This window comes from Engystomops pustulosus, chromosome 4 (genome assembly GCF_040894005.1).
Source record: "Engystomops pustulosus chromosome 4, aEngPut4.maternal, whole genome shotgun sequence".
NCBI lineage: Eukaryota > Metazoa > Chordata > Amphibia > Anura > Leptodactylidae > Engystomops > Engystomops pustulosus.
The window spans coordinates 177,125,459-177,151,185 of NC_092414.1; the positions used below are offsets into that span (position 1 = coordinate 177,125,459).

At 39.6% G+C, this 25,727-nt stretch overlaps 1 protein-coding gene across 8 annotated transcripts in view; it reads right to left on the minus strand.

Annotated features, from left to right (window-relative positions):
• Positions 1-500: 500 nt before the first annotated feature.
• MEGF11 (multiple EGF like domains 11) overlaps positions 501-25,727 on the minus strand; it is a 298,071-nt gene continuing 272,844 nt past the window's right edge. For 7 of the 8 annotated variants that reach the window (XM_072148689.1, XM_072148690.1, XM_072148691.1 and 4 more), the window contains 4 exons: positions 25,461-25,694; positions 14,068-14,124; positions 7,897-8,103; positions 501-1,904 (listed from right to left, as the gene is read on the minus strand). In XM_072148689.1, coding sequence (XP_072004790.1) covers positions 1,729-1,904; positions 7,897-8,103; positions 14,068-14,124; positions 25,461-25,694 — 674 coding nt within the window. In that variant the 3' untranslated portion in view covers positions 501-1,728. The remainder of the gene's footprint in view (positions 1,905-7,896; positions 8,104-14,067; positions 14,125-25,460; positions 25,695-25,727) is intronic. The other variant, XM_072148693.1, reaches the window with a different exon arrangement.

Below are 25,727 nucleotides of genomic sequence, written 5' to 3' on the forward strand. Positions count from 1 at the left end.
AATAAACTGTACAGGAGCACATCTCACTCTCACTCTGCTCCCTCAGAACTTCTCTCCTCCCTCTGTCTGCTGTCTCTCTGCAGCAGAGAAAGTGTTAGCATACAGTGTGAGGGGGGAAGAGCCTATGCACAGTGTAACAGCCTGTGAAGCTTCAGTACAGAGGGGCTTTTAATGCGCTCTGAGAACTTTTGGCCCATTAGTTTAATTTTAAAAGTTGATTTTAAAAGGAAGGAGGCCATGGATAACACATATAAGTAGATTACCACAGTTATAGAACCTGGATATATGAGTGTCCCTGGTTTATCATGATGGATTTTGATGGTAGATTTACTTTTATATGACTCTGTATCTCCTCTCTAACATCTACATTATAAGATATTACATTGAATATCATCTATTTGCACCTTTGCTTTGATACAGAACAACACTGCAGACCCAGGCAATGACGTATTCAGTGTACATTGTCGGAGAATAACAAATATTTCAAGGGATGCAATGAAGCAAGGGATAAAAAGTCTGTCTTTATTTCCAGTACATCAGCGGCTTTCGTTCTCTTTGGAACTGGTAGGTTTGGTCTATTTTGTTACAAAAGCAAATTGCGACTTAGTGCATAAAGGAGGCTGACAGCTTTCCGGACCCTTGTTGTATAACTTTCCCTTCTTACCTCCTTCCACATACAATCTGTGAGCATTTCTGCACTGTACGTCTTGTCTGTAGGAGACACATTTAGGGATCAATGACCCCGGTCCAGAAGATGGCGTTAGGTGTATGGACCAGATTTGCCATGCTCCCAGGATAACCTCTGTAGCCTATACCTACCTCATCATTATTTAAAGTGCATTTTTCACTAAAACCCTGAAAATATAAGTTGTCCCCGAGTTGTCCTCTTAAATATTTAATTCAGCCATTGTAATTTATCTTGGTCTAACAGATGCTACATTTCCAAAATGAATGGCAGCCATTACAGTTCCTATAGGGGGATTGTCACTACTCACAACACATCTCCATGTAATCCTGCTGCCTCTTTCTACTAATCCGTGTGTGTCATGGGAACTCAGACAAGACCCAGGAGGATCAGGATGAGCAGAGCCCACATAGGGTAGTGCCCAGATAAGGGGGGTGCTGCAAAGCACAGTAGAGAGGGGTCATAGAAAACTAAATTATTATTAGGTTATTTTTTTTTGTTTACAATAAAATATGATATTCTCAGTAAGCAATGGGGTAATCTATGGCTGTAATCTATCTATAGGGCCTTCCTTTATCATCTAACCATTATAAACAAGCGACGGCACAAGAAGATGGCTCGTGTTGATAAATAAGTAATACCAGTTTGTATTTACCAGCAATCCACGTCCGCATTCATCGATGCCTTCTGCATATCTGCTCTTGGGTATGACATATATACAGTTCTTTAGAGAAAGCTGCTCTATATACATGTATTTACATATATTATCCGTTATTGTGTGTAAACCGCAATTTCTCCTTTCGCCTGGACTAGTCCCTGTTCACATGTGTACCTTATAGGAGGATGAGTGGTATCTGGCCGTACACAGTGTATACACACACATATACAAATATATATATACACACAGTGACTTGTCCTATAGATACATCCTATTGTATAAAAAGGTCTCCTAATGACATCATGCATGTGTCCAGTGGTGCCGGCCCCCCACAGAATGGGCATATTGCAGAATGAGAGAGCTCGCCGTCACTGTCCTCATACTTCTATAAAGATTGCTTATCCATCTGCTTGTCCCAGAATGTCCCATGCGAAGGGCTGTGCCGGACCGGTAGGAGGTCGTAGTGGCTGGGGATGTGGCTGTTCCTTGGCAGGTCGTAAGGGTTCTGCATGTAGTTGGGGATCTGGTGTTGGGCGTCCTGAAGAAGGCTGAGTGTCGGCTCTGTGAAGAGACAAGAGGCACATCAGGCTTATCATAATAACACACCCTGCTTCATTCCTGTTCTGCTCGCTATGTACGGGTTTCACCTACTCCTCCCATCCCAATCCACATTGTTCTTCACGTCAACCCTGGGAAATATATAGCAAACTGCTCTAAAGCTGACACAATAAATGTGATAAACAACAATACGCAAGCAGCTACCTGCTAAGCCATGACGGATACTCGGACAGAGAGGATAAGATACAATGAGGTCATTAACATTGTATAATACGCTTAAAAGATGAGTAAAAATCCTTTCTCCATTCAGAGAGTTTTAAGACCCAGCACCACCCGTGTATATAGATATGTACGGTATTCAGGCTGCTACTTATCACCCAGCACACCACAAATGTGTGACAATAGGGTTACTTCCCTGCACAGATTTTCAATATACAGTAAATATTCATTTTAATTCTTATCTCTTTTTAGATTTACTTTTATAGAGGGAGGAGCGCTAATTTCTCATACAGAGCTCCAAACCTCCGGCACAGACATAAAATTAAATCCGTTACATTCTAGAACAGTTTGGGGACGTAGCTTTTTTTTTCCTTCTATTTTTGTGCTAATTATGGGAATTTTGTATAAAATAAATAATAATAATGATAAATAATTTTTTTTTTCCTGATAATATTCTTTTGCCCTAAATAAAACTTTATATTATATATTAGTGAAACTTTATATTAGTGTTTATGACTGTCTATCATAAATTTTATTATATCGTAAGAAATGTAGGACTGGGGTCCCTTGGACCCCTCAATAAAATTATTCTGTGGACCAACCCCTCCTATCAAATTAGGTTTTCTTCTCTTCTACCTATGTGGTTCAATATTAGATTAGAACAAGGGACCACCAGACCACCAGACGATACTCTGGTTCAGTCGGATACCGAATGTAAATTCAATTAAGCGGAACTGGATTTTGGTTATGCATATGTGGTGGGTATACAGTTATTATTATAAATGTTTTTGTATTTTTTATTTTAATGAACTGTCCTTCAATGGCCACTGTCACTTCTTCCTGAGCTCTGGGTATGTAAAAACAGCGAGATGAGTGAAAACCATGGGGCACATTTACTAAGAACAGTGCAGTCTGGCGCACACTCTTCATGAATCGGGCGCTCCCTGCACTGCTGCTACAGAGTGCACCACTTTTTTTTTGGTGCACTTTTAACATGGGGCGCGCAACACATTTCTATTGGACATTGCATGATAAATCTGGTGCACGGTCCAACTGAGCACCAGAACGCCCCCGTTAGTGCAGAAATTTGTGTCACATGAAGAATAGTACACAAAACGGTCACGTGCAACACAAACCTAAATACCTGTGCAAGCAGGTTGCACCTAAAAGAATGTGCAAAGTTAAATATGGCGCTCAGTCCGAATCAGTTGGACCGACCGGCGGCATGCCCCCTAATTTGTGTCGTATAGAAGCCAGCACAGCTGTGCCAAAAAAAGGGTCATGCGCGACACAATTGCAGCGCAGACACTTCTTAAATACCAGTGGAAGCCGTTTTAGCCCTATAAAAGGTGCACTGCCCGACAAAAATGCAGCGCGCAACCCTTAGTAAATGAGCCCCAGTATGTTGTGAGCTCCTGTACCCCCTCTGGTGGTTACTAGAGGTAAAGCAGTTTGTTAACTCAAACCTATTACAATACAAGGATATATTGAAAAACAATGTACCACAAAACATGATAAAAAGTGTGAATTTAATTTACATAATATAAGTCTTGTCCTAAATGTTTCAAGGGGAGACAATCTATATAAGAAAATATTATCATAATGTGTATATGTAATAGATTATAATATAATGTGTCTACAAATAACAAAAAAATGATCCTTGCCCAGAAACAGCAGCAATAATCTTATGTAACTTGCAATGAAGAACCAAGATTTTTAATATTTTAAAGGAAAGAGGGGAACCTGGGGAAATGTTTCATGTTCCTGTTGTAAAACGACTGATAATGGAACCTCCTGTGACAGGGACAATGCAGTCCATTGTTAGATTTTATGGCCATATTATGGTTTATTCATTTTTTAGGAATAATTAACATTACTAATCCATTAGGAATTGCGGAGTCCAAGTCTCAATTATGTTGTTGGGTTATGTTTTTCGGAGGTATAGCGGAAGTAACAGGTTCACATTGGTGCTGTAAAAAATAGAGGGGAGACGATCTTACTCTACAGTCAGATTTCAGGATGTTCAGATCAAATAACCGGTGCACATTTGACATCATCCGTTCTCCCACTGAAGCTAATTAAAGTCGGATCCTCGTTTTATGCAATGTTAATGAAGCTCTACATTTGCTACAGAGATACCTCTGTGTTTGGTTTCTCTGTGACCTCCCTGGATTATAGCAGCAATTGATGTTGTTACAGACAATTTTCTTGTGTATCCAACCAAATCCTATTTAGATTGATGTATTGAAGGGTAAGATCATCATGGCTGACTGGCAAGAATGAAAGGTAACAATGATTACGCTTTTTGGGTGGAGCCTCACCTGCATCCAGGCTAATATTTTAAGTTTGTATAATATTAGGTGGAATAAACTGTGTTCTGTTTCTTTTTTCTTAGAAATAGCGCCACTGTCATCTACAGGCTGTATGTAGTATTGCAAGTTATAACTATCAAGTGAACTGAGTTGGAGAACCAGAGTCAACTCTTGAACAGGGGTGACCTTCTTTGTGGATACAACCAACTTTTTATCCTTTTATTTAGGACATTTGCACATGACAGTAAAATTTGGCCGTGCGCCATATGTTTTGGCACTCGGCTGCACTAAATGCAGATCAGTGCTCACTCGGCTGCAGATCAGTGCTCACTCCTGTTGTTTTAACGCCTCATGTGACTGAAGAGTAGTTCATGTTCTAGTCAGGACCGTTTTTCACAGCCCATAGGTAATGAGCATCTATGAAAAAACCGATGGCAGTCTGATGCAAATGGGTTGTGAAAAATGGAAAATAACGTCTGGGTTTGAGATTTGGAAGCCTTAGGCCGGCGCCACACATGGCGCTTTGTCTGCGCTTGCAAACGCAGACAAAGTCGCGCCCACCGGGGCGGGCGATCGGGCCGAGGCCCGCCCCGGTGGGCGCGACTTTGTCTGAGTTTGCAAGCGCAGACAAAGCGCCACTTGTGGCACCAGCATTAAAGGGGTTGGCTTTTGTAATGTGTGTAAGTGTCGGGGGTGGGGCAGGATATTAGGTAATTTCCAATATACATTTACAGGCAGTCCCCGGGTTACATACAAGATAGGGTCCGGACGTTTGTTCTTAAGTTGTATGTAAGTCGAAACTGTATATTTTATAATTGAAGTTCTAGACAAATTTTTTTCTTTTGTCCCAGTGACAATTGGAGTTTCCAAATTTTTGCTGTAATTGGACCAAGGATTATCAATAAAGCTTCATTACAGACACCTTTTAGCTGATCATTGCAGTCTGGGACTATAGTAAAGCATCCAGAGAGCTTCACCAGAAGTCAGAGGGGTCTGTCTGTAACTATGGGTTGTCTGTAAGTCGGGTGTCCTTAAGTAGGGGACCGCCTGTATTAATAGTTCTGCACCACTTTCTTTATATGTAAGCATATGAAGCCTCTTTTCTTTCATCTCATCAGCCAGACATTCCTGTCCTAAAATGGCCGCAGATGGAGGGTCATGTGATCTTATCTGTATATGAACAATCGCACAGATAGAGATCACATAATCCTTAATGTCTGGCTGATGAGGTAAAAGACAGGAGGCTTCACTTTACATATTACAAAAGCGCAGCAGAACTTTTAATAGATGTATATTGGTAAATTACCTAATATCCTGTCCCCCACACTTACATACATTACAAAAAAACATGAGGTAAAGTGGCCAACCCCTTCAATCCTTCAGTACCTAAAAAAGTTTATGATCCTTTAATACTCCACCTACTGCAGACCCCCACATCTAAGTGTATATTTTTAGAAAATTCTTAATATTACAGCTGAGGTCCACAGTCAGCACAATAACATTTTTTTAGATTTCTCTTATTTGTCTATGTGATGACATTTTTGTAGTGTTTTTGTTTCTAAACAATGAAGATGTTTTCATGTGTACATGTTTTATCCAAATAATTTTCTCTTACCAAAAAATAAGAAATGATAATAATTGAAAAAAAACTATAGTCATTTTCAATGTTTCTATACACAATAATATCCTATGCCCATAAATGTATTTTTTTTTATTAGAGTTCATGGATGTCATTGAAGTACAATTTAGGAGTAACTGGTTCTTGACTCATCATGCAACAGAGACAGGTAAGGGTGTTCTAATTGCCCATGGCAACCAATCAGGGCTCAGCTTTCATTTTCCCACAGCCGTTTTATAAAATGAAAGCTGAGCTCTGATTGGTTTCCATGGGTAACTAGAACAGTTTTACCTCAGAAACTTCTGATAAAAATGTCCATAGTCCATACAGGAAGTGTACAAGAAGATGTCATGATTGATGTCATGATTGTTTTTTAATTTCGGGAAGACTTTGACATATAACACAGGGGCAGAAGGAAATGTATAGAGTAATTGTGATTCATACAAATATGGAGGCAAATCAAAAGAGATACGATAGACATAGAAGAAGGAGATTCAAAAAATTAATGATCATGATTTTGATGTACAGAGAGAAGGAACAGCTTGTAGTTACAGATACAGTTTTTGGTGCTTATTTAACCTGTTCTTTAATAGAACAACCAATAGGACTGATTTTTCACAGAAGCCTTTTGCACAAAAAAAATTTCCCAAAAAGTTGCATGGTGTAAAGAGTCTTTACGTGAAAATTTATGACACTGTTGCAAACCTACTGACCACACACTGCTGAGGCCTCTGGTTCATAGTCTGGTCACTAAACAAAAATAATCTCTGGATGCCTATCTCCGGATATCATATAGCAGTGATGGCAAACCTTTTAGAGACCGAGTGCCCAAACCACAAAGAGAACCCACTTACCGGTATTTATTGCAAAGTGCCAACGTGGCTATTTAAGCAGCTACTTATCTTAGCTTACTTAGGTACAATACAGTAGAAAGAATGTGGTGTATCATTGTAGCTTTCCTCCAGGGCACCCTGATCAATAAGAAACATTGGGCCTGGATCCATAGCTCTAATGGTCACCCAGCTGTGTCAACACCTTCTCCTCCTCCAGTAGTCTCAGGTCCAGGATGTGTATTAAAGGAAATCTACCACCAGGATGAAGGATTGTAAACCAAGCACACTGACATACTGGTGAGTGCCCCCTCTGACAGGTTCTGCTCTTCTTTTAGCGTCTTAGGACCTTGTTTTTACAATAAAAAGGTTTAGCAAATTATGCAAATGAGCCCCAGGGGCTCCAGGCTCTATAGATGTCAATGGAACTTGGAGCCCCGAAGGCTCATCAGCATTATTTTTAAAACCTCTTTTTCTTAAAAACAAACGCATACAAAGCTACAAGAAGAGCAGCTTCTGCCAGAGGGGGCACACACCAGCATGTCCGTATGCTTGGTTTACAATCCTTCATCCTGTTGATAGATTTCCTTTAAATAGAACAGAGCACGGTAAGTCCTGGGTTTCCTTGGACTGCAGGTGGAGGCCTTGAGTCTAGCAAACTCTGAGCTAGGATGACAGCCTGGGTGCCCAGAGAAATTGAACTTAGTGCCAGCTCTGGCACCCGAGCCATAGGTTTGCCACCACTGTCATATAGTAACACCTATAGGAAAGAGAGGCCAAAAATAAAGCTTTAAAATGTCCCCGGAGGACCTGTTGTGGGGCCAACTCAAGTAGACATCTAATTTTTAGAGGTTGCTGACTAAGGATGAATCTAAGAATGGGAATGAGCAGACTTGGTCACTCGGATGAATGCAGCAAGCAATGTCATGCAGATTGGTCTGTGCTGGCATCAAGCAGAGGCTGGCAGTGCCACAGTGTCATGCATGTGTGCAGCGGGCATGGAAACTGACACTTACCCACGTCATATACATTTTTGTTAGCTTTTGATGAGGGTGGTATATCTGAGTATGGGGCATCTGTATGGACAGGTGAGGTCATTTCCACGTAGCTGTTCTCTGAGTGTTTGGACTGCTGCGCGGGGGGGTCTGTAATGGTGGCATATGGGTTCTCAGTGCTGCTCAGAGAGCAGGTGCTGGAGCTGCACCCTGACTCTTTCATACAATCTGCAAAAAGCAACAAACACAAGTCAAAAAAATCTGGGGGTGGGGGCTGGAGTTTAGAAGGCAGCAGGGAAAAAATGGCAGGAAGGGGGGAGTCCTAGAGGTTAAAGAGGTTTCATCTGTATTCTAAGAGCTGGTAAGTCAGGGACAACAATATGAAGGGTGTTAGGGGGAGCTGGAATATGTTATAGAGCTTCATGGACAGAGCTACATGAAGCAGGACCTTGTGTGACCTTGAATTCCTCTTATGGCGCCTGTCTACTTTACCCTTTTTCCTTCTTTTTCAATGGCTATGGCTAAAACTGTTGTAAATGTAGAAGGTGCACCTAGTGGTGCCACATAAGAAGAAACCACTATTATAAAAGGCATATGGCATGTGGGTGTCCCAATTTAGAATTCTGCATAATGCCCCAGGATCTTCAAGTTAATCCAAACTGTCCATACACTTTTATTAAGGCTTTCACCAAACAGCTATTCCTTCTGACTCACTTAAAGGGAACCTGTCACCAGGAGACCCATTTTTAGCACTCCCCAAGTCCCCACAGAGCATAATACATACACTGCCAAAGTGTTTTTGTATAAAAAATACGTTTTACAGAAAAAAAGATATGTTATATTCTTTCATTAGCATCTGCTGTGTGACTAGGCAGTTGCCTTTTGGGAGGAGCTGGAAAGGAGCAGTTCTCCCCCCCCCCCACCCTTGGGAAACATGAGACCTTTTCAAATATATGAATAACTCCCCTCACTCGGGATTGGCTGTAGAGGAGCAGGGGGCGTCGCTAAGCCCAGTGATGGGTGTTTTCATATACTTGAAAAACATGGAGAAGCTGTTCCCCAAGGGTGGTGGGGGAAACTGCTCCATTCCAGCCCCTCCCAAAAGTCACACAGCAGATGCTAATGAAAGGTACAATATAACATATCTTTTTTTCTGTAAAACCAATTTTTAATACAAAAACACTTTGGCAGTGTATGTACTATGCTCTGTGGGGACTGGGGGAGTGCTAAAAATGGGTCTCCTGGTGACAGGTTCCCTTTAAGGACATACAAGCTGGTTTATATCCAAATAATAGGGAGTATAAAATATCAGGAAATCATGGGAACAAAAAAATCTCCCTCTTAAGGCTTCATGGACATGTGTGCATTGGCTGTGAGCTGGCTGCATAAACTGTGGCTATCTCACGGTCCCATTGCCTTTGCAGTGCATGCACTGTGCAGCATCGGGAGCGTGCCATCTGCCAGCACCACAAAACATAAGGCAGGTCCTATTCCTATATGAAGGGGGCAGTTACTTCCTATGGTCATGGCCATAGCCTGAGTCCTAACTCTGACATAATTGTATAGGGATGTCACAATGTCAAAATGTGACCATTTCTATACTATTGTCTATAAGTGCCCTAAAACTCGCAGCACATGGATCTATTCTATGTTTATTAAAGGTATTTGATCCATAACATATTGCACAGTGGGCTTAATATGCCCAAGTTATAGGGAATGAGTAATAATGTTGGTTTCTTTCTATAGTTATAGCTATATATTTTTTATTATTGATCTCAGGGTAGCAGACATTTTGGAGATATACCTTCCTACTGATCTGTATAGATAATACAGATAGGTATTAGTGCTGTATGGCAGCTGAAATGAATGGATAGAGAATTACTGCCAGCGGTAAGGGATGTAACTAAATTCCCAAAGACAGAATTTACCATTAAAGACTCCTTTCCAGGAGTCGTATGAAGACTGAAAGGTCATACAAAGTCACCTACCAGTACAGGCAGTCCCCGGGTTACGTGCAAGATAGGTTCTTTAGGTTTGTTCTTAAGTTGAGTTTGTATGTAAGTCGGAACTGTATATTTTATAATTGTAACCCCGGCCAGAACTTTTTTGGTCTCTGTGGCAATTGTATTTTAAAAATGTTGTGTTGTCATAAGAACCAGGATTAACAATAAATCTTCATTACAGACACCTGTGATTACTGTTATAGCTGTTTATTGTAGCCTAGGACTAAAATACAGTAAATCACTAAAATCCAGAGGTCCATTTGTAATTGGGGGTCGTCTGTAAGTCGGGTGTTCTTAAGTAGGTGCCTGTTATATGGATAGAGTACAGCTCCAGTACCAGACACCATGGAATGACTGATAAGCTACATATAGAGCTTGATCAAAGTGTATAAAGTTACTTTTATTTCCTAACTTAACCTTCAGTAGTCCAATACAGTGGTCATTAATACCCTCACCCTCTTATGATAATGAGATGGCTTCATATTTTGCCCCCAGTCTACACAGCAAAGGCAAGAGGTTGGCTAACAAAAGCAGAAGGGGTCTGCCTATTTTGGAATGTCGAAAAACTTCGGTCACATAAAAACAATACTAAATTGCTAGAAAAATGATAAAACCTTAATTTTAATATGCAGTTTAATGTTTTGGTATTTTTTCTACTTCTCTTAATGCTTTCACCAGGTCTGACTAAACTACAAATTATGGGTTCCAAAAAAATGTGAGGTTAAGCCACCACATTTTCTATCAAAAATAAAAGCTGCATCATTTTTGGTTAGATTGCTTCTGTCTTCACAGTTCGATGAGCTAAAATAATACAAAGGCTAAAAAAAAAATTGCTATTAGATATGAGGGGAGGGGGGTTGACCAATTTTTGGCAAATAGCTATTCTATATGTGTAAAATATGTAAATTGAGCAATTAGAGTAAATCCAAGGCCTGGTGTTTCAATGCCCTGGCTTGATGTTAATGAGGGACAATGATAAGCAATGAATGGGTGCATAGAGCGGCATGCATAGGATCAGGGGTGAGCAGGGCAGCGAGGATGTGAGCAAGCAAAGGGTGGCACACACAGGCAGAAGGAAACAGAGGCTTTCTGTGTCTGTCCCTTCCCAATACAACAGCATGACTGTCCAATTGTCTCTCAGCCAACCGCTGGCAAGCGTCCATATACAACATCATTAACATAGACAATGTCTATCGCTCCCAAACATACATGAACAGAATACTCATTTCCAAGGATACAAGTAGCAGGATATAAAGCACATCCCAATATAAATATACAATACACAATGAAGTCGATTTCTATAAATATGCTCGATAATGTAATTTTGTATCGACCCTGAATATTTATCCATCTTCTGCTGCGGAGAATAAGGACATTAGAAGTCAGGGTTCAATCTGTGTCCATTCCGTGGCATCTAATACCCTTAGAATAAACATTAAAGGAGCCTTAGTGGGTAATAACATGAACTGTGATAATGCACTGTCCTATAAGATGTATAGTCCCTATTTCTTTCTAATTGTCTCATACAAGAAGAACGCTGCATCTTATCTCGACTTTACTAAATCTGTAATACAACTTTACATCTTATATGACGCAATCCTGTGGAAGTGCCCCGGCATTTAGGTCTAATTTAACCCTTTAATGTTTACATCCTATCTGAACATGCCCCGTGCATATAAAATGTGTATGTATATTATGACGGTGTCAAACTTTAAACGCCCATATCTCCTGAACCATAGCACCTAGAAACACAAATTTAAAGTCATATTAAAGGGGGGCTTATATTGTAATGTGAAACAGAACCAGAGATATCCATGGTTAAAGTTACAGTAAAAAAAAATATATTTTTAAATGCGGAACTTGTGGATAAGTGTGGATAAGTGTGGATATCTCCGGTTCTGTTTCACATAGAAACACAATACTGACATTCAATTGAAGTGGAGATACTCTTGTGTTTCTAGGTGCCATTGCCAAGTCCGACATGTCATGAAAAAAATAAAGTAAAAATTATATGATATGTATAGAGGTTCAAAAGATATCGTCATATCAACAAGAATAGAACAGGCCTGAAAAAATTGATCTGGACATTCAGGCACCAAAGGGGTTCAATTATATTTGTGTTTTAATATTTTTTACATGTGTGTAGTTTAGACATAAAACCCTCTAGAATAAAAGGATTATACTGTTTATTACTATATTTAGTATTATAGAATATAGGAACAAAGCATATAGTCATGGGTGAACCTAAACTCTCTGCTGCCTGCAGTAAACTAAAGAATAGTGCTGCCCCATCCAGTAGTTATATATCAGGGTGAACCTAAACTTTCTAGTGCGACCTTTTGATAAAATGGTAAAATGGTGTAAAAGTGGCATTTCAGACATTTGGCTATTTTCCGTTATGGGGTTCACCGCTGCTATCAACCATTTTTATATTTTGATCTGGCGTTTTAGGAAGCAGCGATGCCTAGCGTGTTTGTGATTTTTACTGTTTAGCTGTATATCAGTTCTAAGGAAAGGGGCGGTGATTTGAATTTTTAGGTTTTTGCAGTATGTGGCATTTTAACATAGGATTCATTACAGTGAGCAACTGGCGCATTGTAATGAATCTCCAGTAGCCGTATAGCAGACCCGAGGCTGTCATGGTATCCAATCAAGGCTCCCCGATGATATCACGGGAGTAAAGATCTCAAAAAACATGGCGGCACCCACAAAATCAATGCTAGTACCAATTGTGGGTGTTAGCAGTGGGTGTTTGCTGCAATATGCAGTGAACCCAACCTCTGTATGAAGAGGGCTCACCTACCAAAGCCTTTGTAGCTCTGTACGGCGCAGAGCATGAAGGAGATATAAGTATATAAATGTGTGTAATTGTATAAATATGTTTGTAAAAAATATGTATATATATATTTTTTTTTTCAGGGGAAAGGGGGCCCCATGCAGAAGTTTGTCATGGGGCCCAGCCTCTCCTAGTTATGCCACTGGCCATTAGGCATTGCTTTATTGTTACACTACTTTAAATGCAAAGACATTTATTTTAAGGATATTATTATGACCGCTGGCTCTTGGTGATGGTAAGCTCTGACTGAAGGGAGCACTGTGGAAGGAGTAGTCAAATACTCATAAAAGGTCTAGCACACATAAGTCCTAATATATAGATATAACCTTTACAAAGTGCAGGATTTAATGTAAACTTCCCCAGAGGTGGTAACAGAGGTGCTACTTAGGATGTTTCAGTAGCATTCCAAAATGTAGAAGTAAAATATGTTTAGTAGTAGATCACCTAATAGGCTCTAGGTGACCTGTCACTGTAGTCATAACCGTTAGATCACTTTGTCCACACTTTCACAAGCCGGGCCACTAGTGACCATGGAAAATGACTTGCTGTATTTCTGCAGTTAGAAATGTAATTCTGGTGGCACCAAATATTTCAGGTGCTTGATTAACATGGCCTTGGGGCAGGATGAAACCGGTATTAAATCTATATGATTCGCAGGTGAAGATTTTACAATTATAATATAATCCACAGCAAAATATTGAAGCAAGGCTTCCAGGTGCCAAATCACCAAACTTGTTAAGGACACAGTGTAGTCAGTGAGGCCAACCATCACCTATACTAAGAAACACGGAAAGCGATCTCAGAACCGGCAGCAGTTCCATAAGCGACATTATAAGAAAGTATTGAGCTGTATAGAAATGAATACAACACTTACGGTGAGATAGAAACTTACTATTTACTGCAGCAGTGTGTTGCTTTTCTGCTTCTTTCACACCCTCCCCCCTTAGTGATTCCTCAGGCTTCTATAGGCACATACAGTCTGATACCTCTGTGTGCTGACAGTCCATCTTTAAAAGACTTATATGGATTCAGAAGAGATTTCAGAATGTCAGAGGAAGAACAGAGCCCGAAGAAAGTAAGTGACTAAGAAAAACTTAAATTGCTGTCTTACTTTCTGATACACTTCTTCCTGTATGAAAACACAATATACACCCTAGAAATAACCTCATGTTTGCGTCCTTTTCCTTGCCTGGTAACCCCTGGAAGTGAAAGACACATCTCAATTCTACCTAATAAGACACAGGTTCCATTAGACTATATGCAGATCCCATCAATGTCATCACAGAACAGAATCCTGCCCCAATCCAGTGGACAGTCATGCAGTACAATCACATCTCGCTCTCTTGTTCCTACCTTTGAAGCCATTTTCCATTATGTATGTGTTCTGTCTTCTTTCCACACTACATGCACCTAGAGCGGAGACATGACACAATGGTGATCCAAGACATACTACATGACTTAAAGTTATATCCTTAACAATAGATGATATCCTCAATTTTAAAGGAAATCTACCATCAAATTCATCATGATAAACCAGGGACACTTATATACTAAGGCACTGTGACTATGGTAATTTTCTTATATGTGTTATCCATGCCAAACTTCTTTTTAAAATCAACTTTTAAAATTATACTAATGGGCCAAAAGTTTTCTGAGCGCACTAAAAGCCCCTCTGTACTGTAGCTTCACAGGCTGTTACACTGTACAGAAACTCTTCCCTCCTCACACTGTAGGGGGGAGTGCACCTGTACAGTCTAACAGCCTGTGAATCTGCAACATGTAAAGGTTCTGGTTATACCCTTGAACCTTTCCGGCTCATTAGCATAATTTTAATAGTTTTAATAATGAAGAGGCCATAGATGACAAATATAAGAAGATTAGCACCGTCACGGTGTGTGGATCTATAAGTGAGTGTCCCTAGTTTATACATGCTTGATATTGATGTTAGATTTCCTTTAACACAACTGTAATGGGATATGAGGCACATGTTAGACCATATTAGTTATAATGTAATGGCAGAATCCAACAGTCTCCTATGCATAAAGTGAATGTCATATTTTTACAATTTACAGAGATAATTCACATTACAAAGCAGTTGGATAATATATCATTTGTACACATCAGGTGCTATTCACACTGCAGTATACAGTATACAGTGTATTGGTATTGTTGGTCACACATTTACTGTACAGGCGCTGCTCACTTTTTAACCTTTTGTAGTCATTCCCATATGTTGTCTATTGTGACTTTATGTGAAAAAATGATGTAAATTTTCCAATATTCTGTCACTGAAAATTGGTATACAGGCACTCCCCAGGTTACGTTCAAGATAGGTTCTGTAGGTTTGTTCTTAAGTTGAATTTGTATGCAAGTCGGATCTGTATATTTTATAACTGTTACCTTTTTTTTGGTCTCTGTGACAATTGGATTTTAAAAATGTTGGATTGTCATAAAAACCAGGATTACCAATAAAGCTTCATTGCAGACACCTCTGATAACTGTTACAGCTGTTTATTGTACCCTGGGACTAAAGTACATTAAATTACCAACATACAGAGGTCCGTTTGTAACTAGGGGTCAACTGTAAGTCGGGTGTTCTTAAGTAAGGGACCGCCTGTATTTCAAAAAATGTTGACATTTTTAACAATCCTGTGAGGCAACAAAAATTGTGGGGATTTTACTTCTCATCAACGAGGAATTACCACTGACATAAACTGGATTACACAGTGCTATAAAAGAGAATAGCAGCCGGGCCAAATTCCATAGCAATAATAGATGACATAATCTGGTGTGGATGTAGAACATGGGTTGTAAATGACATCACATTCTTTACTCTGGACTTTGTCTTGTGTGTAAGATCTGCCAGTCATAAGCACATTGACAATAATCGTCAGTGCTTGGTCACCTTGACACAACGGAAGTGCTATGCTTATAATCAGAACAGGCACCTCATGCACAACCTGTATGATAAGTATATTTTATCTATCAGAACATAACTTACACTTCTTATGAATGACTGATAATAAAAGTTATCCCAGATATGGCATTATGTTAATAAATATATTTTGAAGTGAAGTTATGCATCTGTAACAACTAGAAAAGTCCAAGTCTGATTTAGTGTTCAGGGTTGTAATGATTTAATTCTGCATCTCTGAGCCTGATTAAGCTCTCTTAAACCATATGGAAATGTAATTGTTCCATAAATGTCATAAAAAGTCAATGACATAGTGCCTGACCAATGTGGTGCGTGCATGCAAACCAGCTTGCTTGCGCTCCTCTGATCCACCACCTGTGCTCCACTGGCTGCACAGAGTCAATGACATAGATCCAACTATCGGTGACCATTCCCACCACAGGTAGACCCCCACCTCACCGGATTGTCTTGCATTTCTCTCGAAGATATAGAGACTTCCTTGGATCCCACAATGAATTCTCAACCCGGCCTGAAGTACCTTTTGGCTTACCCCCTTTTTTTCTCCCCTCCCTCTTTTCTCTCATTTTCGCCCTCTCTTTCCTTCTTGATACCACCCCTTCCATTCCAATTGTTATGATTGTTATATGTCATTTTTGTGACCTCATTATCTAATGACTGTGAGTCTTATTCTTATACCTGCAAAATAAAAAAACTTGAAATCTGATATTACTGCCATAACTAAAATTGAGGGCTTGTACTTTTGTAAATGAACTTGAATTTTAATAGGAATTACTTACACATTGGGGGGGGGAGGGATTTACTAATTCAGTCTCCGGAAAGCACAGCCCAATGTTTTAAAGTGGCGCACTGCTGTAAGTAATAAATGGGTAGACGGTGATAATCAGTTGTGCGCCATAAAAATGCCGACATCAATGAGATGTGCGCCAAAAGCTTACATGGACTGCGCCTTCATTTTGCTCGTTGACCATTTTTTTCCTGGTCTATCGTGCACCAATAATTTGCGGCTAAAAATGCAGACAAAATACTCATAAATGTGGAGGATAATGTGGAAAAGTTAAGCCACGCCCACTTGCGATAAAAAAAGACGGAGGAGTCGGGATAGTCGGAAGCATCTGTTCTTCTGGCGCAAACTCATTATAAATGATCCGCAACAAATATGCACCCAAAAAAAAAGAAAGATCCCGGCATTTTTTAGGTGCAGATACGTTAATACATGTCACCCATTATATGTGTACATTCACATTAATGAAGCCATATTTTAAGAACTATCTATTTTTTTCATAGATTTTATGGTTCCTTGCACAGGGCAAGATGGAAAAGGGTGAAGCTCCTCACCCCTCCCCTCTCCAAAGAAACCAGGGCTCCTCATATTTTGCACGGCGGCCGCCCAACAAGGTCACAGTGCAGTGAGACACCGTGTGTTCACTGCACCGTTATCGGATGTCATAGATCTCTATGGGGGCCTTGATCTGGACACAATTTCTTTGGCCAGATTACGGCTCCCATTACGTGTGCCTTAATAGAACTGAAGTGGTACATTTAAAGGTTTCTTCCCTCATTTTCTTTAAGGGACTCTTGGCTATAAGGAGACTATAGTCTCAGGACCATACATGGTCCTGTAGTTATTTGTCACTAACTCATACAAAGTAATATAAATTCTCCTTAGATACTCTGCAGGTAGTTTATTTAATGGTTTACAGCAGCCGGTAAGCACAGTCAATGTGAAGTGAACACAGGGACATGTAAAGTCTAAACCTTCTGGTAGTTCAAGAAAATGTCATCTTATTTGATTTAAGTACAGATGCTTTGGCTTTATTTTCTTGTGCTTTTTCTTATGTGTTCTTAAAACTAGTCTACATGTCCGTATTTGGGGGCCTTGATCTAGCTCTCGGGCCACGTCATAAGCATTGATGTCACTAATTCAGCCCACCCCCTTTACTTTTGGACACACTTTAAAAGAACTGTTGAACATGTATGTATTGCATAATTTCCCAGAGTTCTTTGCCGCTTGAGTCATCATGTCCATATAATTTCCAGGTACAAACATAGCCAGAACAGGAGCCATGTTATTATAGAGGTACGTTTGATTATTAGGCTTTTAGCAACATCAATTTTATCAACCAGTCTTTATTGCCCTTTGTAGCTGGATGTTTGGTCTTGTAGTAATAAAGCAAGTGTCGCTTGAAGGAACTCCCATGAAAAGTAAGTACAACGAAACACGTCGTACTAAAAGGAAGGATAAAAATATGAGGATGCTGGAGAGGAGCAGAGTAGCCGCAGGATTACATAAGTACACAAGGCAAGGAGGGCCTTGGAGAAGAGCCTTGTTCATAGCTATTAAGATGATGAGAAGATGATGATTAAGCTCTTAAAGATGACTGTAATTAATTGAGGTTACATCTGAGGGAAACCTTTGCAAAGGGAGGGGTAGAACAAAGCCAGTGATTGGAGCTCATTAAATCATAATATTACTCTTAAGCTGTATGTGTGGTTTATACATGAGAAGCTATAAAAGTGATTTCAATCAAGGCCTTTCTGCCACTTAGGCCTCAAAAATGGCAAAAAATTAAAGGGGTACTCCCATCTGGGAATTTACATTTACTTTAATTAATTTATCATATATAAACATTTCTTCAATTGGATGTTATTTAACCCCTACGGGACACAGCATCTTTTGGCCTAAAGGACGCGGACCCATTTTTCAAATCTGCCCTGTGTCACTATAAGTGGTTATAGCGTGGGAACGCTATGAGAAATCCAGGGGATTTTGAGATTGTTTTCTCGTGACACATTGTACTTCAAATTAGTTTAAAAATTTGGATGAAATCTTTTGCGTTTAGTTATGAAAAAAAACAAAATTTGGCAAAAAATTGGAAAAATTCTATATTTTCAACGTTCTAAATTCTCTACTTTTGATGCAGATAGTCATAGCACCCAAATAAATTCATAACTTACATTTCCCAAATGTCTGCTTTATGTTGGCATGGTTTTTTTAAGATTCCACATATTTTACTAGAATGTTCTGAGGCTCAGAATTTAGGTATCATTTTTCACATTTTTTGTAAAATCACCAAAACCCGTACTTAGATGGACCTGCTCAACTTCTAATTGACACTGAGAGGCCTAAATAATAGCTAGACTCATAAATTACCCCATTGTGGAAACTACACCCCTCAACGTATGAAAAACCACTTTTAAGAAGTTTGTTAACCCTTTAGGTGTTTTATAGGGGTTAAAACAAAACGGAGGTGCAGTCTGAAAATTGTAATATTTTTTCACAATACACTCATTTTGGGTGGAAAATTAAACATTTACAATGGATTAAATGAAAAAAGGCTCCACAAAGTTTGATACCCAATTTCTCCCGAGTACACCGATACCCTATATGTGGTGGTAACCTGCTGTATGGGCGCACGGCTGGGCATAGGAGGGAAGGAGGCGCCATCCAGATCCGATTTGCTATGTCACATTGTACAGGCTATAATTTTTTTCTTTTTTTATTGAGGACCTATAGGGGCTTATTTCTTTTGCCACATGAGATGCACTTTTCTGGTACATAATTTTGGGGCATCTATAGCTAATTGGTGAGATTTAATTAAAGCTTTGTTGGAGGAGGAAATGAAAATCGTCAATTTTTAGGAACATTTTTATGTGGTTTTTTTTTGGCCGTTAACCATACCATAAAAATAGTATATTATTTTTATTCTATGGGTCGCCACGATTACAAAAATACTTCATTTATATATATTTTTAATTTTTTCCCATTTTTACTGAATAAAAAGTAATTTGGCAAAATTGTTGTTAATTTTAGCATCACCGTCTTTCATATGCATAACTTTTTTATTTTTCACCTCACAAATCTGTTTAAGGGCTTATTTTTTGCGAGAAGGATTGTTCTTTTTAGTGGTCTTATTTTAGATTGCGTAACTTTTTTAAATAACTTTTTAGAGCATTTTTAAAGGGCATTAATAAAAAATCATCTTTTTTTCAGAGAGAGTTTTTTGAGGTTGTTTTTTACGGGGTTCACTTTGCGGATCTAATAACGATTCTGTTTTATTATGCAGATTGTTACGGACGCAGGGATACCAAATATGTGGGGGTTTTGTGTATTTTATTCAATTGTACTGAATAAAAACTAATTTGGAGAAAATCTTATTCATTTTAGCATCACCATCTATTCATATGCATAACTTTTTTATTTTTTGGCTGACAAATCTGGTTAGGGGCTTATTTTTTGCGAGAACAGTTGTTCTTTTTAGTGGGCTTATTTTAGAGTGCATAAAATTTTTTAAATCACTTTTTAGAGCATTTTTTATAGGGTATTAATTAAAAATTATCTTTTTTTCGGAACGTTTTTTGCGTTTTTTTCCTCCGGCGTTTACCGTGCGGGTCCAGTAACAATTCTGTTTTATTATGCAGATTGTTACGGACGCGGCAATACCAAACATGCGGGGGTTTTTTGTGTTTTTATGTTTTTTATACTTTATTAAGTGTTTTTATGGGAAAGTGACATTTTAGGGGCTTATATTTTTATGTATTTATTTTTTATTTATTATAATGTGTAGTGTTAAGTGTTTTTGCATAATTTTACTTCTACATACTTGAACTTAAACCAGTGATACTCTGATCACTGGTTTAAGTTCAATACACTGCTCTACAATACTATTTTATTGTAGAGCAGTGTAAACTGTCTGAGCAAGCTTGCGCATGCTCAGACAGTTTGCAGTCAGACCCGGAAGGGTTCTGGCTGCCATGGAAACCGGGCAGCTCCGGGGCACATGCCAGTCCTCGGAGCTGCCCAGGAGAGGATCGGATCCCCCGGTAAGCGGCACGGGGGATCCGATCCATAGGGGGAAGACCCTTACACGCCGCGGTCATGCTTGACCGCGGCGTGTAAGGGGTTAACACCCGCGATCGGAGTCGGCTCGCGGGTGTTAGCGCAGGCTGTCAGCTGTACTAGACAGCTGACAGCCGCTGCTTCTGGTACCGGCTCCGTTCGTGAGCCGGTGCCAGAAGCAGGACGTTATAGTGCGTCCTGGTGCGCTAAGTATCTAGCCACCGGGACGTACTATAACGTCCTGGTGCGCCTAGGGGTTAAAAAAAATGTTTCTGTGTGAAGATAATTTCTCATAAATGTAGTCATGTTGTCCCTTGGCTTCCTCAGATACGACCACCTCACATTTTGGCAGCGGTGGCCAGACATGCGCTATTGAGCCCTGCCGGACCACCTGGATTCAGCGATCATTACCACAGGACGGCTGTGCGACATGCAGTAACTCCTCGAGCATTTCATATACAAAAAACCTTTTGTGTCTCTGTGCAATCCCTCCAGCAGAGGTGGCCGTATCCAATGACACATGTCTTGTTTCTAAGGGACCATATGACTAAATTTATGAGAAATTATCTTCATACAGGTAAATTTTTTAAAATAACGTCTAACTGAAGAAATGTTTATATACGGCAGATTAATGAAACTGAATGTGAACACCCAGAAGAGAATACCCCTTTAAGGCTGAGCTTTGGGGTTCTGATGCTTGGTCAGTGGGTCACATGAGCTTCTAGTTATCAGGGGCTACTGCGCATCTGCTGTTGTGGGACCTATAGAACAGAGGTGCACTAGTGATGGGTTGTTCACAAACGAGCCGATTATTTACGATGAACAATTAGTGATGGGTCTCAGATGAAAGTCGATGTGTAAATATGTGTATAATGTGTGTATTTATCTAGTAGTATGTACATTGTCTAAAACCTATGCAAATGGCCATATTTTGTGGCCTGGTGCAGTGTATAGATACTGCAGGGATATATCTATATGTGCAGTATAGAGACTGCAGGTACATAGTAATAAGTGCGGTATAGTGATTGCAGGGATATAATTATGTGTACGGCATAGTGACTGCAGAGATATATTTATATGTGCAGTATAGAGACTGCAGGTACATAGTAATAAGTGCGGTATAGTGATTGCAGGGATATAATTATGTGTACGGTATAGTGACTGCAGAGATATATTTATATGTGCAGTATAGAGACAGCAGGTACATAGTAATATGTGCGGTATAGTGATTGCAGGGATATAATTATGTGTACGGCATAGTGACTGCAGAGATATATTTATATGTGCAGTATAGAGACTGCAGGTACATAGTAATAAGTGCGGTATAGTGATTGCAGGGATATAATTATGTGTACGGCATAGTGACTGCAGAGATATATTTATATGTGCAGTATAGAGACTGCAGGTACATAGTAATAAGTGCGGTATAGTGATTGCAGGGATATAATTATGTGTACGGTATAGTGACTGCAGAGATATATTTATATGTGCAGTATAGAGACTGCAGGTACATAGTAATAAGTGCGGTATAGTGATCGCAGGGATATAATTATGTGTATGGTATAGTGACTGCAGAGATATATTTATATGTGCAGTATAGAGACTGCAGGTACATAGTAATAAGTGCGATATAGTGACTGACAGTACAAACTGCTGAAGATGTAAATCACAGATGTAACAATATACTTATGTGTGCGCTATGTTTACTATGGTTTTTTTTTTTACAAATTTTCAATGTGAACTGCTTGATTGTTAATAAATCAGTGGTGTTTAATTTCACAGATTCCTTCTGTAGGATTTTAAATGGGGGTGGCAGCATTTCATTTTTCATCTGTCAGGATAGAATCGTTACACAAGCGGGCGCTTTTTTTGTCTGCTTATGACAATAGAATGCGTTGTCCCATTCCTGCCTACCAGCATTAAAGCTCCATATAATATGTCTCTGTTTCATTTAAAATCGCTTCTAGTTATGTCTCTGATGTAGCAGCTGCTTAGGGGTTCCTGAACCTAAACACAACTTTGCCAAATGCAGAAATGTCATTCCCATTTGTGGAGTAAAAGTATTCTGCTATCTCAATCTGCTGGGAAGATGAGGATGATGTAAAAGTAGTACCACAGCTGTATACATTAATGCAGTTCAAGTTACTGTCAATGACTTTGATGTGGGACATTTATTAAAAGTTCCACATATACATTTTTGACTTTTAAGAAATGTTAGTGACTTTAGTGGAAATGTTACATGACAACTAATATGGTTGTCAGTGTCACCCACTTTTTCCAGATTCCTCAAAATTTACCTAGCAATGCTGTGAAAATTCCCCATCTTGTATCACTTTTTTAGGAGCAGGTACTTCAGAACTACATCAATCCTGTCTGCCATCTAACAGGATCGATACAGATAAAAAATGACTGTACAACTTGACTTGTATGAATTGTTATCCCTCCTGTTTTATACAGAATAATAGAGGTTTGACTTACGTATGATTTAAAAAGGGGGACCAAAAAAGATCATAAAAATATAATTAATAATATGATACTAGTACAGTTGAGTGTTGATGAGAGCTTTGGCTCCCCCTGCTGTCATCTTGAATTATGAGCATATATTTCTGAATAGTGTAAATGACACATCAAGCCAAAAACGAAATTCAACAGCCAGATGCCATATAGGGTACAATTCCTCCTTATAGATGAAGTACTATGTAATATGCCATGTTTTTGAATTTGTTACATACGTTAGTTGTTTAATTGCAGCCTTGAAGTTTTATTAATTCTGCACAGACCCGTAAGCTCCTAACCAATATCCTAATTAAATATTTAATTTGTGTCTTAAAAAATAAAAAAAACAACGCTCCACATTTTTTAAATATAGTGCAGTTTGCCAGTGTAGTGTGCAGACGGCGCCAGATTCAGGATTTGCGGCGCCCGTTCATCATGAATCTGGTTCCCCCTTGGACTGTTGGTGCACCAATTTTTTTGAGTGCAACTTTAACATGGGGTGTGCAACACACTTCTGTTGGATGCTGCATGATAGATGTGGCTGCAACACAAATGAGTCGCGTGCGACACAAGCGGTGATGCCACACGTTTTTTGGTCCGTTTTTAGTCCATTTTTCCCAATTATCTTAATAGATAAACAGGTTGTAAGCAGCCAAATGCATGGTAAACTGCCAAAAACGGACTGAAAACTGATGTTTAAAAACGGACCAAAAACGCCATGTGTGACATCACCCAAATGTGTCTCGGACACTTCTTAAATACATGTGCAGGCAGTTTGCACGAGAAAGAATGTGCAAAGTCCGACTGGCACAAAGGTCCTTAGTAAATGTGCAGAACTTGCAGAAGAGGTTTTTTATTTATGTAATGGTTCCCATTGGACATATACATTACAGAAAGCAATGCTAAAAGGGGTTGTATCATTAAAGGAGGTTGTACCAAATTTTAAAGTTATACCCGATCCACAGGAAAGGGAATATCAAGCTGAATCAATGAGGGTTTGAAAGCTGGGAACCCACCAATTATTAGATTGGGACCCGAGCAATCTATTCTCACTATCGGATATAACTAAAGATGCAGCACAGCTCGCAGCTTTCTCCAGCAGTCCCATTCACTGTCTCATTAAATAGGTTGTCCACTTTAAGCAAATATTTGATTTGGTTTTTGTAAGGAAAAGTTATACAATTTTTCAATATACTTTCTGTATCAATTCCTCACAGTTCTCTAGATCTCTGCTTGCTGTCCTGCTCTAGAAAGCTTCTATGTTTACTTCCAGTGGATAGAAATCTGTCCATGTGATGTGATGGTCATGCATGTGCATGAGGCGTTATTATCACACATCTCCCATTACTCTCTGTGATAATACCGGTTAGTGCACATGCATGTCCATCACATCACAGGCACAAATTTATATCCACTGGAAGTAAAAATAGAAGCTTTTATAGCATGACAGCAAGCAGAGATTTAGAAAACCATGAGGAATTGATACAGAAAGTATATTGAAAAATTGTATAACTTTTCCTTACACAAACCATATCAAATATTTGCTGAAAGTTAACAACCCCTTTAAGTGTTGGAGAAAAGTGCTGTGCTGGGTAATTTCTATTACTCCCATAGTACTTAATGGAGTTGCAGGCTCAACGTGATAATGGTACCATCATTCTACAGACTTCTGGGGGGCCCAATCTCATGATTGATGGGGGTCCTAATAGTCAGACCCTTACCAATCAGCCCGGGGACGTCATCCGGCTCTCGGGTACTCTTATACATGCCCAATCAGCACCTGAGAAGCAGCCAGCTGCATGACTCAACCCAGAGCCAGCTGTGCGATACAGGTCCTGATTGCACATGCGCAAAGATTTTGCTCCTTTTAAGGAAACTTTAGTAGAGGACAAAGGAAGGTCAGATGTACCCCATTCCCTAACTTACTAGAGAATTGTAGGCTACAGCAGTGGTGGCCAGAGGTGGCACTCAGAGCCCTTTCTGTGGGCACCCGGGCCATCGCCTCAGCACACTAGACAAGACTCAAAGAATCTTCCTGCAGTTCCAAGCAACTTAAGAGATGCTGCTTTCAGTCATATTTTGATACTTACTTCGCTACTTGGGTCTGAAGGAAGAGGGAAAATTAGACAGTGCCGAATTATCTGTGTACAGAGGGAAACTGGAAAGAAGCTAAAATTATGAAAATTTTCCATCTTTCTACTGCGTTGCTGTCCTCAGGAGGCCAATATGATTGAAAGTTGTTGAAAAGGGAGCAATAAGTTACTGCTTTAATTTTTGGTTGGCACCTCACGATAAATAAGCAGGGTTTTGGGTTACAGTTTGGGTACTCGGCCTCTAAAAGGTTTGTCATCACTGGGCTACAGCATCAATATCTTAATTTTCCAACACATTATCTAATGACATTAAAAAAGGAACTAACAAATAATGAGTAAAATAAGACAAGTCAGTCCCAGTGGAGAGACCAGAAACCGAGCTCACCTGAGAGAGAGTAGTCTGTACTCGTCATACGCATTGCTGGGGTATAAGACACATTCGGCATGTCGTGATCTTTGTCCTTTTGCCTCTGTCGGTACCACAAGAAGAGTCCTAATAAGGTCATGATGATCAGCAGGAGGACAATGACCCCGATAATGGCACCGGCGGAGTGTCTCTCAGAGCCGTGTGCTGGGCTGATCTTGGTGTAAGGGTTTAGTTCCTCCATCATTAGAGCAGCTGTAGGCACAGAGATAAGTACTGTCATCGTTG